An 18,570-nucleotide genomic window follows, 5' to 3' on the forward strand; every position below is an offset into this window, starting at 1 on the left:
TTAGAACTTACAATGCCACTGATACAAAGGTAAAACGCCAAATATAATATTAAAAAATACTTATATATTTTACATATAATATATTAAACGTCACGGTTTAAATTATAGATAAACAATGTTTTGCTGTTCATGCGTTATGGAAATATTTGGCTCAAACATAATATTATGTAACAAGTCTAGACTTTTTATAAAAAAGTCTAGAATTTAGTTTGAAGGTTAGTGGTATTTCTAGTGTCACCTTGTCTGGTCGACAACAGAAGTTGAAAATAATGATAGGCAAGATAGGATTTTGTGGCAACTGAAGATGCGATGTTGGTTCATCATGAGCAACCCATTTTCGGCTCACTGTTGAGCAACGAGTCTCCTCTCAGAATGACAGGCGTTAGGCCAATAGTCCACCACGCTAGCCAAATGCGGATTGGCAGACCTCACACACGTAGAGAAAGAAAATTCTCGCGTATGTAGGTATCCTCGTAATGTTTATCCTTCACCGTTTGAGACGCGTGATATTAAATTTCTTAAAATGCACTTAACTGAAAAGTTAGAGGTGCATGCCCCGGACCAGATTCGAATAAGGTCCTATCACCTAGGCTATCACAGCTCAAATCGTTCACTGCTGTATTTATGGGGTCAGAATAAAAAAAAGAAATAGCTCCACTAAGCTTGCTAATAGCATGTCACGATGTTCTTGTGTCACCAGGAACATCGTGTCACCTCCAAAACTGCAGGACCAATTTGAATGAACTTTATATATTTTGTTTGTTTTGTATGCATTTGTTTCGTCGTAAAGTGGTAGTTTAGGAAGGTTTTAAAGTATTTGCACCCTCCTACCCCTACCTTCCACTATACACGGCTCTATTGATTTTGTATGAAAAAAAAATGCCAACACAGCGACTGCCGGGTTATTATCATCATCATCATCATCATGTCAGCCGATGGACGTCCACTGCAGGACATAAGCCTTTTGTAGAGACTTCCAAACATCACAATACTGGGTTATTATAGTAATATTAAAAATATATATATACAGGGTGATTCGGTCTTTAGTGCGGATATTTCTTTTCGTGGTTCTGTATCATTAATAGAATATAAATCTACAAACAGTTCGATACTCTTTATGTAATTTTTTTTTTTAATTTATGTCTCTAAAATAACAAAATAATGTACATATTATTACTAAACAAGATATATTCAGCTTAAAAGTGATCTGGTGACGTCCTTTAGGTATCAAACGAAAATAAAATAAACGCACAATAGGGTGACCCTAAAATTCTGTTCAAAAGTAAATAACTTTAGCTAACGATAATTTTGTTATTTTTGAGTTAAAAAAAAAAGAAAAAATACGTGATCATTAAATTTTGTTTATGTACAAAATATAAAAATATCCGCACTAAAAAAATTTTCTTCCTGTATATATAGTTACTCATTTGCTGATCTTAATTCCAGGGACAGTCACCAAATCGATTTGCCGCCGTTCGGGCAGTACGCCACAGGCATATTCTTCCTCGACAAGCTCCATCATCAGGAGATAGAGAGGAAGTTCAAGGAGCTCGCCGACAGCCTCGGCCTCACCGTCATCTGCTGGAGGACAGTGCCCACCAATAACTCCAGCATCGGTAAGAACGCTTAAAAACATCGTGGACATATATAAAGCATATGTTATTTCAATTGGATGTTCATATAGAATTACATGTAGAAATTAGTATGAGTTATACACAGACTAAAGGGAAACATAGACAGAGAATTTGTGTTTATTAATCGAAGCCACTAACAAATGTTAGCCAGAAGCGGTAACTAAATACGAGCAGGTGATGTAAAAAAAAGTAACGAAATCTATTTGAAAAGAACAACAGCACTAGTGTAATCACGTTAAGTATGTCGAGTAAGCTTAGTAGACATCCATTAGAATATATCATCTGATACAGAATAACAAACAGAAATATTTATGTGTAAGGATAGCATCAAAGCGTGGTTACTTTGCTAGCCGTTGTATGTCAAGCAGGGTAACTCTGCTATAAACTCACACACAATCAGAAATTTATGGCGCAATTGAATGGCTGTACTGGCTAAACAAAAAGGCTTCACAATAGAAATACATTACAGTAAACTAACTTTACTTAAATTAAATAAAATTGTCTCACATGTTTTTACAAAAGTAAGTGTTAATTTTTATATATTATAACAGTCAGTTCCTGTCTATGTTTTTCCTTTAATCTGTGACTCTAAATGTTATTTAAACAAAAATAAATGTACCAAATTCAATATACAATTATGATTTTTACGCAAATTTCTATGTTGCTCTAAATTATCCCCAGACATGCAATTAATGTTAAATTATGCAAACTCATTGTTCTTGTAGACTCTCATAGTTGTTTTTGTTAAAAGTTAAATGTAATTGTTTTAAATTGTTCGTAACGGCTTTTAAAATAATTTACAATGAAATCTAAAATATTATTCAAACTTCAAAAGTGTTTTATTCGGGTTCATTATTTCGAACGCGTCTGAATGAATAGCTAAGGATCTTTTAGTAATTTTTCTTGACTGATCTTGGAAAAATTTTGCTACTAAATTAAACAAAACAAAAATTATTGACTTATTACGTAATAGATTTGTAATTTAGTAGTCTCAAAGTTAATAAAAGCTGCTATGCATTGCTGTATAAACAGAAGTATTTTGAATAAATGCTGATGAAAATGTACTGCAAGAAGCTCCACTGTTATACTTCTTGCAGACCTGGTACTTTTTGAGATTTTGCAAATAAATGTAATATGTAGATGACGTTTACTAGTTTTTTTAACCAACTTCCAAAAAGGAGGAGTTTCTACGTTCGGTTGTATGTATGTTTTTTTTTTTATTACACCAATAATATTAATAAAAGCCGTTACGATCAATTAGAAATATCATTTTAATTTGTCGAACTGTTACGAAGCCATATCACCGAACATTTGTCCAGCTTTGCATATGCATATACGGGCAGTTTGCGAGTGTTTGCGAATATCATTCCAGGTCACTAGTGTACACTAACCCTAAGTCGGTCCTTGCGACCCAGGGCCAGCGGTCTTGCGATGCTTGACCACACGGTTTGTTTCATTTAAAACTCTGATGTGTTTTGATGGGGAAACTCACGTCTTTTTCCCGGTATACCTGTCTTCTGGATATCATTAGACAAATACTGTCCTAGCTATGTGGCATCGGTAAGAGATACATATTTGTTTGCACCAAAGTCCATTGAAGTTCCTAAAGATAACACAGGTCTTGGTTATCAGTCTGACAAATTTCCTCGTTTCCCTCCAACTAAGCGAAATGGTTGTACTAAATAGGTGCACACGAATACGTATTGTGATAGCCTAGTGGATATGACCTATGCCTCTGATTCTAGAGGGCGTGGATTTGAATCTGGTCCGGGTCTTGCACCTCCAACATTGTGTGCAATTTAAGAAATTAAATATCACGTGTCTCAAACGGTGAAGGAAAACATCGTGAGGTAACCTGCATACCAGAGAATTTTCTTAATTTTCTGTGTGTGTGAAGTCTGCAAAGCCGCAATGGGCCAGCGTGGTGGAAAACTGACCTAACCTTTTCATTCTGAGAGGAGACTTGAGCTCAGCAGTGAGCCGAATAAGGGTTGACAACGATGAAAAGGTTGTACACACAAATACCTAGTTCAATTTCAGTTGTTAATACCTCTCGCAGAAACCAAAGTAAAATGTAAATCAGGATATTAACTATCTCTATTCCAAGTTTCAACCTAATCGGATCAGTAGTTGCGGCGTAAAGGAGTAACAAACATTTATGTGATTGCGTGTTAAATTAAATCATACTTCCTAAAACACAATTGCCAAGTTTTATCCACAGCCCGTAATCCTATAATTTAGGATGACCCAAAAATCGGGCTCCCCTTGCACCGGTTCGAGTAAGTGACTATAAAAATCAAACCTCTAAAGTTGTAACTTTTTGCTAAACATTGCTCCTGTATTTGCCTTATTTGCATTTGCCTTCGTGCAGAAAAGGTACCTACTTCGATACAGACTGTTCATGACCTTCTATAAATAGTACATGCAATATTATGCAATAGTGCAGTTCAGATAGTATACAAGCAGTTTTATAGGTTCTGGGTACGGGTAGTGATAAAAAAATAATATCTACGAGACTAAACATCACTTGTTAAGAGTGTGCAATATGTAATTTGGTGGTTACAAATGGTTCTGGATCTCCGATTCTGGAAAAGTTAGGAGCCTGATATTTGGGTAAATGATATTTCAAAGTGTTAGCTTCGTTATGACTATACAAAATACACAATTTGTGAAACTTTTATCGATAATTTATTTTTTTGAAAAATACATGTTTTGCTCACATTTTGCTTTCAATCTCAGGAAAAGCAAACTTATTTTCTTAAATTTTTGTTTTGTATAGAAAATTAAGTAAATATCTTGAACATGGCCATTTTGTTTTTCGTTATGTTGTTTAATTTACTTGCAATTAGGTAAAAATGGTTTTGGCGCTCACGTCATAAAATTTGCATCGCGCGTCAATCGCTCCGTGCTTTTCAATCACGTGAAAGTCATAATTCGGCGTCTCGTTTGCGCTTCGAATTTTATCCATATCGTACCGACGCGCTGCGCGCTCTTAAGGTATTAGGTATTCAACGTTAAGTATAAACTAGCTAGAGGCTATCTATAATGATACCTAATAATTATTTTAGCCAACTGAATAAATGTACTCCGAAAAAAACGTATTGTAAAAACTACATACGTATGTAATTAATTACTAAAACCACACTAGGTTTAAAAATAATTTACCTTTTATAACACTAAATTATTATTTGCCCGGACTTACGATGCCACAAATACAAGAGACGTTTTGAAGGACAAAGTTCTCATATTACTGTTTTAAAAAGACATCTTTTACAACCGTATTTTTATGGTATTATCGCAATTGATGTGAGATTCTCTAACGTGGTACCATTATTTGAAAGGAATATTCATTTATTTGCACACGTCTATCGAACTCCTCTCAATAGCCAATCACAAGTGGTAACGAATTGACCTGGTCCAAATGAATGGAATTATTCCTTATTGAGCGATCGGTGTGGACTGTGGAATTCGAAACGCATTGAATTGAACTCGTTTTTATAACTTGCCCCATAACGTGGTGTTTTATGACACAAATATATGCAGTTCGCACTGGTTGTGGTAAAATCAGTAATTAAAGTTTATTTAGGGCCAATTCACATAATCCTAGCCCAGAGAAGTGATCCAGTACTTTATTACTCTGAAAAGAAATAATAGAGGATTTGCATTCGTAGTACTAAGTTATAAATCCAGTGATCATTAGATATGTAATTTAATAACTGGACGCGTTATTTAAGGGTAACCAATAATCCAGAGTATAGTCCGTAGTATATGCAATCCGATTGGTTAAAAATAACCGGATCCATCTAGACGTCATCTTCGCTGTAAATTAATTCTAGATGAATTATGACTTTTGTTTGAACTGGAATTATGTGAACGGGTCATTGTTTGAGAATTAAAAGAAGATATTAAACGTAATTTGATGTTATCAATCCCAATAGCGATGTTGGTAGAATTGGTTTTAAAATTTCGCTTCGATGGTAAAATTGGTTGCTATCTACTATTTATCATGACGAATTTAACGACCATTTCAAAATCATTTGTATTGCTTCGGGTTAAAATAATTCATTTTCATCATTACCATCAAAGCGAACAACATCGATCGAACCAACACATTTATAATTTGACACTCAAAACAATGTCACGTAGGTGTTCACGATAGACTAGTTCATATAATAGGGTAGACCCAAAAGTGCATTTTGTAATGGGCTCATTTGGCTCGCTTTCAGGTCAGGTGGCTCGTAACTCGGAGCCATATATGCGACAAGTGTTTGTTACCGGAGATATCGCCGACGAAAACCAACTCGCACGTCAGGTAAGCGCTGAACAGCAAGCGAGAACATAACCGGAACACACCGACTAATAAATACATCTCATACGAGTATGAACTCGCAAAGTGTGTATTGCGATTTCAGACTCCCCCATATGTATCTGTTAGGACCCAAAGCACTCTTGGAGCTTTCATTTCAGATCGTTGCGCCGCGCGCGTCACCGCCGGATCTCCGCCCGTCGTTGCAAACGTAAATTTACAAACCCTTTATGTATTAAATGATACCCTTGCCTTGACGTAGTTTGCTCGTTGGCTGTTACTTGGAACGGTGCTGTGTTGTGTTCGCAGATATTCGTGCTCCGCAAGAGGGCGTCCCATGAGCTGGTGGTGCCTGGCGCTCGGTTCTATATCTGCAGCTTGTCATTGAGAACTGTTGTCTACAAGGGGCTTCTGACTTCTAATCAATTATGGGTAAGTACCTTTAAAGCCCAGAATAGAATATCAGCATAATCTATCTATAACTTGCTTTAAGACCTTGGCCTCACTAGAACTACAGCAAGTTTCTATATTCGAATGTATGTATGTATGTAATAGTAGGATCTTACCAATTTTGGCTAAGCAAGGAGAACAACACGAGCGGAGAAGGGGAGGGTTAGCTAACTGTCTAGTATGTCCTTAACCCTACACCCAACGTCACAAGTCCGGGGATCTATTTGCTCAGGGTTTTTCTCTCTGCCCCACAATGGACCCGGCACCCGCACGGTGAATCCATGGAATGCTAAGATATTCCTCTCGACTTGAGCCGTAAGAAGCAAATATTTGCTTGACTGTTTGCGTTTAAATATTCAAATAATTAATTTTGAAACCTTTAATTGCGCTTCTAACCTAAGCCAACCCGAATTCGCGTATGTGTGTAACGTCAACTTCAGTGAACAAATTATTTTCTAACTTTAATAATTGCTTAGCGAAGAATGATCATGACGTCTTGTTGTAGGAATACTTCAAGGATCTGAACAACCCGGCGTTCACGACGTACCTCGCGTTAGTGCACACTCGATTCTCAACCAACACCTTCCCCAGCTGGGAACGTGCCCATCCTTTGAGGTAAAATATAATCAAGTATTGACATATAGCTCTCCACCTCGTTCATAGCAACGGTATATCGGACATATTATATTTATACGTTTTATATTATGTATATATATAATATGTCCGACTATCCATCTAACACACGCCTTTATCTATCTTCGCATTTTAAAATACGTAAGTAAAGCTTGGCCAAGACATAATTATAAAGATTAAAGATGATTTATGGGACACATTTTATGATCTATTTACAAAAGAAATATTGAATTGAAAGTAGGTAAATATTATTTTTAGAACTCATGTTCCTAGAACATTTTGAATTAATTTTAGGTAAATAATATAATAATCCCAGAGTTATGGAAAATACTCCCCAGCACCCTATATTTTACTCTTGGTCGTGCTGGAAACAATAAAAACATTTTAAATTTATTTTACGTTTCAGAGTACTTGCCCACAATGGCGAAATAAATACATTACGAGGTAATGTAAATCTCATGAAGGCTCGGGAGGGAGTCATGAAGAGCGAGCTTTTTGGAAAAGGTGAGTCTTCCATTACCGAACTAGAAACATTAAATCTTGTATATAATTATATATATGATAACTACATACTTGGGCAAAAAGGCACAAGAAGACCATTGGCAAGAGGGTAGACGAAAAAAAAACAGCTGAAATTTTGAAATTTTGCTGTTATTCCTCTCGCACCCACATCTAAACTAACCACATGGACATTTTTAGTTAGTTCATTTGTTACTTATTAAATCATAATTTTTATTAGCTTTTATTATGGTCCTTGGGCATATTTGTTTTCCACAGAACAGTAAATATATACAATCTTTTCCGAATATAAGAATGGTCAATCATCCTTACTTTTCAGCCTGTATAAATAAACTATAAATGTTTCGCAGATTTGAAGAAGCTCTACCCGGTAGTGGAGCCGAATCTCTCTGACTCCGGCTCAGCGGACTGCGTGCTGGAGTTCCTCCTCCACTGCGGCAACCGCACGCTGCCCGAGGCCGTCATGACCATGGTGCCCGAGGCCTGGCACAACGACCCCACCATGCCGAAGGAGCGGCGCGACTACTACCAGTGGGCCTCGTGCGCCATGGAGCCCTGGGACGGCCCCGCGCTTGTGTCTTTCACTGACGGTCGATATATTGGTGAGTCCTCCTGCACTGCAGCAACCGCACGCTGCAAGAGGCCGTAATGACCATGAGGCCTGGCATAACGATCTTAGCATGCCATTATGGGTTGACTAATGACTTACTTGCTGGGGTCTACAACTGAGAATAGTTATTTCAACATTTTAATATTTATTCCAGGTGCCATTCTAGATAGAAACGGTTTGAGGCCGTCTCGCTTCTACGTCACCAGTGAGAACATTCTCGTCATGGCGTCCGAAGTGGGAGTGTACGATATCGACCCGGAAAAGATTATTTTGAAGGTATGTGACACAATTTCCATGGTATTCCTGTACTTTTGCTTTTATTTACTAGCAAAATTTATTTTAATCTAAGCTGAGAAGTTGGTGGAGTTATACAGCCCCGTGCCTCAAAGAACACTTTAAGTTATTTGTCCCGGCTATTTTAGCCGCATGGTATTCAAGTTTCATGTTTGAAGTAAAACTACTTGACGCACTTGGGGAGTAACTTACGAGTAAAGTAATAAAGTAAATAAAGAGTAAATAAAGTTACGAATCATCGTAATGCATAAGTTACGAGTTATCGTAATCGGGCGAGCCTTTTAATATGCGTGCTGCCATCTACAGGCATAGTGAATCAGTGTTTGTTATTAAACTATCAGTAGATGGCGTTCTTAGAGAACTTTGAAACAAACCCTTTTTGTATACTTCAAAAACATGTTGCGTTGCAGTTTATGCCTGAAAGTCATAGATGGCGCTTTGTTTTTTTTTTTAAAGAAGTTTTACTTCAGTTGTGTGATCTTAACTCACTTTTTTTTTAATCTTTTTTACATGATGATTGAATGTGTCACAACAGAGTCGTCTGAAGCCCGGCCGCATGCTGCTGGTGGACACGGAGGGCAAGAAGATCATCCAGGACGTGGAGCTGAAGATGGAGATAGCGCGCAGCCGCCCGCACTCGCAGTGGCTCCAGGAGCAGGTAACCGACTTGACTAACAGCATTGACGTTCTCTTTTGTAGTTATAATTGACGGACCAAAGGCACATCTAGTAATCAAGGGCTAACTTAACTTGTATAGAAAGAAAAAAAAATAACATAAGAGGAAGACCATCGTGCCCATAAATAGAGTATTGCTTCGCTCTTCGTCAACTATAGTATTAACAGCAGAGCAGGCTTGAACTTTTATTTCAAGTTGGAAGTTTCTTTGCGCCTTAAAATTTATTAAATATTGTTTTTAGTGATTTCTTAGATATTTTTGTATTCCAAATTAAGATTGAACTTGTTAGTCTTCAATATAATCTACATATTATACAATTTTCATGCTGCACATTGAACAATTCTAGATGGTAAGTCATAAACGTCACTTATGATATAGATTTCTCTATTTTTCAGTTTTGACCAATATTCCACTTTTTTGATTTTTGATAACTAATACAAATGGATAAATATGAACTGGTATACAAACGCTTGTATGAAAAGGTTATAAATAAATAAATACAATTTGCCATTGGTATATATAAGTTGTGTGTTGAAACGTTTATAGTATGTGCCGCTGTTCGTAGAGTCGCCTGACATAGGCCTCCTCCAACTGCTTCCACTGCACCCAGTCGGCCACAACTCTGGTCCAGCAAGCAGTCCTGGATTATTCTTTAAGCTATTTAAACAATTGCTTGGGGCATCCCGTCTAGGCGGGCAACAAAAAGAGAAGAAAAGCACATCAAAGTTATATCCATTTCAAAATCTGCAAATTTGAAATTGATGTTGTATGTAGGGTTCACCATATTCTACATATTAACATTTTTTTTAATTAATACTTTGTAGTTTACGTAAGGCATCAAATTACCTTAATCTGGCACTGCCAGCAAGGCCCCAGAGTAAGGTAGACGCCATCTTCCCACCTCATTGTTGGACGTCCCATCACCATATTGTTTGGTCCCATCTCTTGGTTGCCAGAGTGTTATTTATATACAAGTCCTAACAAAATGTTCAATTTCTCAGATAACGATGGAAGACATCCACAAATCGGTGTCTCTACAGAACGGTTCCGTACCCAATGGTTTGAACGGCGCTATATCCGGTCTCGGCGACAAGAGGCTCGGCCTGTTCGGATACACCATCGAGTCCATCAACATGCTGCTGCTGCCCATGATACAGAACAAGTAAATGCAGTTCACTACTAATATTATACATGTGAGAGTAAGTCTGTCTGTTATCTTGTCACCGCTGAACTGATTCAGATGAAATTTGGAGTACTCGTAGTGATAAACGCATTAAGGTTGAATTCCGGCTGCAGTTAGTGGAGAGGTTTTAAGGAAAATACGTATGCACTTAAAGGTTTAATTTAATTGCTACTGACTGACAAAATTTGTTTGTCCAACAGACAAACAAATTCAGAATTCAGTTGTGGCAAAATATTTTTTGATTTTAGCGTACTCGGTAAATCTCTGTTGAAAACTAAAGTTGTGTAGATTTTCAATTGTGTCAATTTTCAGATCGGGTAGATTTAGAATTTCATATGTTTTTGAAGTAAAACTTCTTAACTTGAGGAGTAAGATGGTAAATACGTTACGGAACGTGCGATGAGTGCTGCCATCTAAACAGTACAGGAGATGGCGTTCTTAGATAACTTTGAAACAATCTCTTTTTGTACACATTGTACACATCATGATGTTTGTATCATCTCATTCCGATGAGGTCGGGCGGGGGTGCGGGCCTATTACCTCCTAGCCCGGGTACGTCGCGGGGGATCTCTCTCCCCCGGTACACTTCAAGAACCTGTTGCGATGCAGTTATGCCTGAGGCACATAGATGGCGCTTTGATTTTATTTTTGATAGTAGTTTTACTTCAGTCGTGTGGTCTACAGCATTCTCGTTTTTTTTTAATAAAAAAGGCGTTTTGAAGTTGGTGTTTCATTGCAGGAAAGAAGCTCTGGGCAGCATGGGCAACGACGCCCCCCTGGCGTGCCTGTCGCGCTTCGAGCCCCTGCCCTACGAGTACTTCAAGCAGCTGTTCGCGCAAGTCACCAACCCCCCCATTGACCCCTTCAGGTGACTTCTATTGTATTTGTCAACCACACCAATTAAGTGGGGTCGGCAAAATATGTCAATCTTCTCCATTTGTCTCTATTACTCGCCAACTCATGATCCCACTCCCTTTGCAGTCATGTCCTCTTTTACACACTCCAACCATCTCTTGTTTTTCTTTCAACTTGCAAATTCAACATTCATCTGGTAATATGGCATCCATCCCACCGCATTACATGTATACTCATTCCTTATTTTATCCATTCTTGTCACACCACACATCCATCTCAACATACGCATTTCGTTCTCAAGCAGTCCCTTTTACTGGGCAACATTCTGATCCATACAAACTGTCGTTGAATATATAAAGGTATATGTATAGTATTTTTTGTTTCATATTTTTCATGTGTTCGTTACTAATGCAGAGAGAAGATCGTGATGTCGCTGCTGTGTCCGATCGGGCCCACCGCCAACATCCTGCAGCCCAGCCCCAGCTTCGTGCACCGGCTGTTCCTGCCGCAGCCGATCCTCTCCATACCGGACCTGGAAGCCTTGAAGCAGACCAACTATCGGGGGTGGAAGGTGAGCCTCGGGTTCTAAGCCACGATTCAAAAAAAACGATGGAGGGAGCGATATTTCCGATTTCGGCGGTTTTGATAACACATTGTTCGTCACGAGCTGTCTCATAAAATGCATCCTGGGCCTACAAGAAAAAAGATAAGCACCATCTAAGCTTATGCGCGGCATCGTTTTATTATATTGCTTATCAGCACGCAAATACAGCCTAAACACCGAGAAATTTCCTCCGTCTTACTGTATTTTCAAACTCCGACCTATTCGCCGCACCATGCGGCTCGTCGATCCCTTTAAGGTCATTCACTTTAGCCTAAACTAGATCAAAGTTCAATGACGACATACTTACAAACAGAATTCAACAGGTTGTTTCATATATTTTTTTTTGGTGGGGTGTAAATTAGGTTGAGGTCATTTTTAATATTGTTAAGGGGTTTCTTGTATTGGACTAATAATTGTTGGGGCAGCTTACAGACAGTGAAACTAGCACGATGCACAGTGGGGTTGCCACAAATAATTTTAATAATGTTGATATTTGTTCCACAGACCAAAGTAATCGACTGCACGTTCGACATAGCGGACGGCGCGCACGGACTGGAGGCGTCGCTGAGTCGAGTGTCGGGCGAGGCGCACGGTGCGGCGGTGCAGGGCTACCAGCTGGTGGTGCTGACGGACCGCGCGGCGGGGCCCACGCGCGTGCCGGTCAGCTCTCTGCTGGCGCTCGGTGAGTGATCCGCTGCACGCTCACATATCGTCGCTGAGTCGAGTGTCGGGCGAGGCGCACGGTGCGGCGGTGCAGGGCTACCAGCTGGTGGTGCTGACGGACCGCGCGGCGGGGCCCACGCGCGTGCCGGTCAGCTCTCTGCTGGCGCTCGGTGAGTGATCCGCTGCACGCTCACATATCGTCGCTGAGTGGAGTGTCGGGCGAGGCGCACGGTGCGGCGGTGCAGGGCTACCAGCTGGTGGTGCTGACGGACCGCGCGGCGGGGCCCACGCGCGTGCCGGTCGGCTCTCTGCTGGCGCTCGGTGAGTGATCCGACATAGCTCCGCTTGTCACTTCGCTGAATGGGCCCAGAGTGTTGCCGGGTTCGATATACATTAAAACTATCAACCTCATCATTTCAGTTGAGGGACAGTTGGACATAGGTCGTCTTTAAGGGCATCCACGTTTCTGAAGCTTTTAAACCACTTGCGTCCAGCGATTACCTCCGATTACGATTATAGTTTGATGTCGCCGGTCTATTTTGTAAGGAGTATACCAACACTGCGCTTTCTGCTTCAGGATTGTCATTCCATCGCTTATAGATGGATCGAATGTCCGTCGGTATTATTGGTACCAAGTGCCCCTTTGCTACTAGTTGAGCTTTGTCAGTTTCACATGCGATCACCCAGATATAACCCTCTCTCTCCGTCATGTACTGAATAACTGTAGCTAGAAATAAGTAAGACGTCACTCAACATCTGACCTAACAAAAACTATTGCATGACAATATAAAAAGTTGTTTTATGTTGTAGGTGCTGTACATCATCATCTGATCGAGACTCGCCAGCGAATGAAGGTCGGGCTCATCGTGGAGACGGCTGAAGCGCGGGAGGTGCATCACATGTGCGTGCTACTCGGTGAGTTGTTTTGTTTGTTTCCACAATGTAAATGTCTACTAAATGTCACGTGAACTATTATTTTTCTTGAATGAAATTGATATTTAGAAATATATCTTTAAAAGAATATGAATTGTCTAAAATTAAGAAATAGAGTATACATTCCATGGATTCACTGTGTGGGTGTCGGGTCCATTGTGTGGTAGAGTGAAACACTTCGAGCCAAGCCCCTGACTTGTGTAATTGTAGGGTTAAGGATGTCCTTGACAGTTAACTAACACTCCCCTTCTCCGCTCGTGTTACCCTGCCTAGCCTTTGGTAAGACCCTAGTAGAACAGCTTCTAATTGCTACTAGATTTTAAAGAAGTATAAAATTTCATGTATAAATCTCAAATTATGAGACCCACCCTCAGGATTTATCATGCGGCAGCATCATTACTGTTACTAAATCTGAACAACCAATAAGAATTTCAAAGTTCTAAGTTTAATGCCCTAATTAAAATTTAGCTTCCACATTCTTAAACTCTTAAACCTCATTATAATTTACCAGGTTACGGAGCCGACGCCATATGCCCATACCTGGCCTTCGAACTGGCTTTCGCGCTGCGAAACGACAACTTGATCGACCCCAACCTCACCGACGCTGACATCTATTTGGCATACCAGAAGGCCATGGAAACGGGTTTGGCCAAAGTGATGGCCAAAATGGGCATCAGCATGTTGCAGTCGTACAAAAGCGCTCAGATCTTCGAGGCGGTTGGTCTCAGTGAGGAGGTCATTGAGAAGTGCTTCAGAGGAACTCAATCGAGAATTGGTGAGATTCAGTTAGAACAATTTGTATTATTAGTTGGGAGGTAGAACCTCTCAGTTATTTTGTACCAATGGAAATATACTAGATGTTGGTGGTTATGATTTTCTTGGTGATGCAGAATTTGAATGTAAATGATGTTAATACTTGCATGATTGACCTATTTGAATTTGTCAATTTTTGGAGATAGCAAAGCCAAAAGCTTTACATGTATTTTTCATTTATACATGCATAAAGAGGATAAATAAATGTATGAAATTAGTTCAAACAAAAGTGACTATCTAGAATACTAACGACTTAAGCTAACTATTGTCAAAATAATAAGAATATACTGCTTTTAACTCTTGCATCCTTTTATGTATTTTATGTAATGTTTTTGATGTTTTATTTGAAGTAATTTCACCTAACTATGCAAAAAGGTCAACATAACTAAAAATATTTTTTTTTGCAGGTGGTGTAACATTCGAGATCTTGTCGCAGGAGACCTTCGACAGACACGCACTGACGTACGGAGATTGTCGAGACATGCTCGTACTACGGTAAGCTTCATCTAAATGCCTGAGATTGCGCAGCACGACATATCTCGAGACGAAAGATAGACAAATGTGGACCAATAGCCACTGAATCGCAAATATTGCTCTCTTTTTTGTTGCGTTGGGAAGAACGAACGACGTTTTTCTCTTTACGAGATTTGTTATGGTGCACATCTTAGGATTACTGGATTCCCTAAAGAAGTTTTCACTTAAACACCATCACAATAAAACAGAAACCCAGGACTACCACTGACCAAAGGCAGTCCTGGATTAGCCTATAAGTTTTTCTTAAGCAATTGCTTACGGCATACCGTCTAGACGGCACCAGAAATAAGAAACTGCTACTAAAGCCATACTCTATTAACTTATTGGTAAACAGTGCACATCAAGTATGGCTTTAGTATAGGTATGGTTGGTATTAACATTTTCTTTTAATTCTTTACTTGTTGACTTGTTAGTTAACTTGAGGATACACACACCCATATACCAACAAAGGGAAAAATTGGCATCAGTCCGCTCTTGTTTGCTCTCTCCAGCGCTTGATAATCTAAGACAAAATGATTCTATGAGTTTACCCCGCATCTTAAACATCGACAGCAGTCCATTTTTAGGACTAATAATTACAGCCAGCTTAAAAATGTTTCAAGTTATCGAAAAAGTTTTCTCCACCTGACCGCCAAACTTCAGTTTGAAGAGGGCACCTAATGAATGAATCAAGTTTGTTTAATCCGTTACTGACCAAAGGCCTAAGGAGTTTTCACTTAAGACTTACCATATAACAGGAACCCGGGCAACTACCACTGGCGCGCGGGCGGCGAGAAGCACATCAACGATCCGATGTCCATCGCCAACCTGCAGGAGGCCGCGCTCAACAACAGCAAGTCTGCCTACGACCGATACCGGTGAGTTACATACGAGTACTTCTCAAGTTAATTTATGTTGGAAACCGTTAAATATTTGGGGTCAGAGTTTTCGACACCCTGAAGACCGGAATAAGTGGAGGTGCATTCGCAAGGGATGTTTTTTTAGCCATAGAAAATGCAGAGTCATCAACTACTACCACTCTGTCAAGAGTGAACAAATAAGAAGGAGGGAAATATTGGGGTATCTAGCGAATGGTTGTGAAGCTAAAAGCCTGGATATTAGGGACATGGTTTCCCATATTACAAAAATATAAAAATAGAAGATTGAGAGTCTGGACCCATTGTATCCAGCAGCTCAAAAGCCAACACAGTCCAAACAGTATGAGCAGACAGTATTTTAGCTTGCGAATTTATTGCTATCGAACACTATTAAGAATAGTACACGTATTTATTTTATTAAATGAAAAAATAAAGTACTAATAATTGTAAAACGTCCTGGATAATACTGGTAGCATCTGGGCAGTATTACATTTCGGAATAGCTAAACCAATTAGTTACCTAAACTGTCCAGATCTGTGTAACTGTAAAGTATTAGAACCCTTTTCTAAACTTCTTAAAACAAATTGCGAACCCTTAATTCCCAAGGTCTCCACACGAAAAACCCTTATTTCAATATGTTCCAGGGAGAGCGCTCTGGAGTCAGTCCGTGCGTGCACCCTGCGCGGACAACTCGAACTCGTGAAGCTGGACGAGCCCATACCGCTGGCGGACATTGAGCCGGCCTCGGAGATCGTCAAACGATTTGCTACTGGTAGGCTTTTCAGTTTTTCTACTTCTTCTTCTTGTAGAAACTTTGCAGGTCTTCCCTGTTTCTGATCTATTGTTACCATCACTACCAAATCTCTCCAATACTGGTCGCTGTCAGGTACAGCAGCATTTTCTTGGCTGGAGGTTTTAAATCCTTCGGGGCTTACGACTATAAGCCCAAGGTCGAGGTTGCGTTTACGTATTAGAGCTGGGCAATTGCATATTTAATATAATTGCATATATGGGTATAAGTAAAGTCGAAAACTTAAAACTTGGAAGGTTCCAAAAGCGCCTTGGCCTGAGAAATGCCCACAATAAACTCGGCATTATAGCTGACTCCGCGCGGTATCACCCGCGTGGTTCCCGTTTCCGTAGGAATACGGGGATAATATATAGCCTATAGCCTTCCTCGATAAATGGGTTGTCTAACACTGAAATATTTTTTTAAATCGGACCAATAGTTTCTGAGATTAGCGCGTTCAACCAAACAAACAAACTCTTCAGCTTTATAATATTAGTATAGATAAGCCTATCTATTAGCTTATCTATACTAATATTATAAAGCTTACGTATATATAAGCTTGCATTTAATAAAAACCTGGAAGTTATTGAGAGATTTGCCCAAAGTTTCAATTGTCCTCGCTTATTTTCTCCGTGTTCTTCATACTGCATGTTTTGGTGTCCAGGTGCGATGTCCTTCGGCTCCATCTCCCTGGAGGCGCACTCCACCCTGGCCGTGGCCATGAACCGCGTGGGCGGCAAGTCCAACACCGGAGAGGGCGGCGAGTCGGCCGACCGGTATCTTAACCAGGTATGTTTCAAGCTTTCACTCTTGCATGCGAGTCCCTAGAAGCCAAAAATAAATAAATTAGTTTTAGGATTTTTGATAAAAATGTTATATATTTTTTGTTTAAAAACACCAATGGGGTTCAAAATTCACTATGTAGATGGCAACAATTAAGTATTTTTTTTTTCATGTTATCAAATAACCTATCGCTCGCTGCATGGTGATATTTTGATTTTTTTAGATTTTTCAGCTGTTCTTTATTACAAGTACATCCTTATCCTTACAAGTCTGTATATCATAAATATTTGATAACTTCCAGGACCCAGAGTTCAACCAGCGGTCAGCCATAAAGCAGGTGGCGTCGGGGCGCTTCGGCGTCACCGCGTCGTACCTGGCGCACGCGGACGACTTGCAGATCAAGATGGCGCAGGGGGCCAAGCCGGGGGAGGGCGGCGAGCTGCCCGGTCAGTGCTACCTTGTTGACTTTACCAATTTGCTGATGTAGGCGATTTCCTACGGATCAGTGTGATCTGCACCTTGTTATGATAAAATAATACGCCCATTTGTCATTTTGTTGCTTGTGATGTTTGAAGCCTATCGTGCACCAAAGGTTCGATATCCAGCACTTAAATCGTATTACTTCTAATGCCTTAGTTGATTGCGCCTCTTTAAGTCGAGTTCCTCACATATGAGGGTCGTCACTACCTCCATATCTATGTTGTATGAGGTCGTTCATCTACCAGAATATTATTGTCCCTCGAACTTAAAAAAAACTTTGGAAGTGTGTATTTAAAATATTATAAGAGAGAAGAGATAAGCGCGTATGACAGATCTAAAAGGGTACATCTTCTATGGCGAGCCCCACCGTAGTGTTAATAATTAATTAGTTATTATATTCTTCACAAATGTCTTACTAACTCATTGTGTTTCCAGGCTACAAAGTAACGGAAGAGATCGCAAAGACGCGTTGCTCGGTGCCGGGCGTGGGGCTGATCTCACCGCCGCCGCACCACGACATCTATTCCATCGAGGACCTGGCCGAGCTCATCTACGACCTCAAGTGCGCCAACCCTCGGGCGCGCGTGTCCGTCAAACTCGTCTCCGAAGTGGGGGTGGGGGTCGTCGCGTCGGGGGTGGCTAAGGTAACCAAAAATTGTATCATATATTTTAACAGAAAAATTAACGTCCAGCGAGGCAGGTCCTTATGTAATTAGTCTGAGGCTTTAGACCACACGACTAAAGTGAAACTTCTGACAAAAACAAAAATAAAGCGCCATCTATGAGCCTCAGGCATAACTACATTGCAACAGGTTCTCGAAGTGCAAATAGGGATAGTTTCAAAGTTCTTTAAAAACGCCATCTATTAGTAATTTATAATAACAAGTACTGTTTTACTGTGCATGTAGGAGTGTAGATGGCAGCACGCATCCTTAACGCCTGGCCCGGTAAAG

The 18,570-nt window shown here is 40.0% G+C and overlaps 1 protein-coding gene across 1 annotated transcript in view; it reads left to right on the forward strand.

Annotated features, from left to right (window-relative positions):
* LOC112047329 (uncharacterized) overlaps positions 1–18,570 on the forward strand; it is a 67,614-nt gene that overhangs the window by 29,354 nt on the left and 19,690 nt on the right. The window contains exons 4-23 of the mRNA XM_052882370.1: positions 1,447–1,616; positions 5,861–5,946; positions 6,250–6,372; positions 6,896–7,005; positions 7,430–7,527; positions 7,893–8,144; positions 8,307–8,428; positions 8,982–9,104; positions 10,124–10,284; positions 11,045–11,173; positions 11,575–11,731; positions 12,269–12,446; positions 13,238–13,342; positions 13,872–14,135; positions 14,581–14,668; positions 15,445–15,564; positions 16,209–16,336; positions 17,019–17,143; positions 17,439–17,583; positions 18,053–18,261. Coding sequence (XP_052738330.1) covers positions 1,447–1,616; positions 5,861–5,946; positions 6,250–6,372; positions 6,896–7,005; positions 7,430–7,527; positions 7,893–8,144; positions 8,307–8,428; positions 8,982–9,104; positions 10,124–10,284; positions 11,045–11,173; positions 11,575–11,731; positions 12,269–12,446; positions 13,238–13,342; positions 13,872–14,135; positions 14,581–14,668; positions 15,445–15,564; positions 16,209–16,336; positions 17,019–17,143; positions 17,439–17,583; positions 18,053–18,261 — 2,893 coding nt within the window. The remainder of the gene's footprint in view (positions 1–1,446; positions 1,617–5,860; positions 5,947–6,249; positions 6,373–6,895; positions 7,006–7,429; positions 7,528–7,892; positions 8,145–8,306; positions 8,429–8,981; positions 9,105–10,123; positions 10,285–11,044; positions 11,174–11,574; positions 11,732–12,268; positions 12,447–13,237; positions 13,343–13,871; positions 14,136–14,580; positions 14,669–15,444; positions 15,565–16,208; positions 16,337–17,018; positions 17,144–17,438; positions 17,584–18,052; positions 18,262–18,570) is intronic.

This window comes from Bicyclus anynana, chromosome 7 (genome assembly GCF_947172395.1).
Source record: "Bicyclus anynana chromosome 7, ilBicAnyn1.1, whole genome shotgun sequence".
Lineage (NCBI taxonomy): Eukaryota > Metazoa > Arthropoda > Insecta > Lepidoptera > Nymphalidae > Bicyclus > Bicyclus anynana.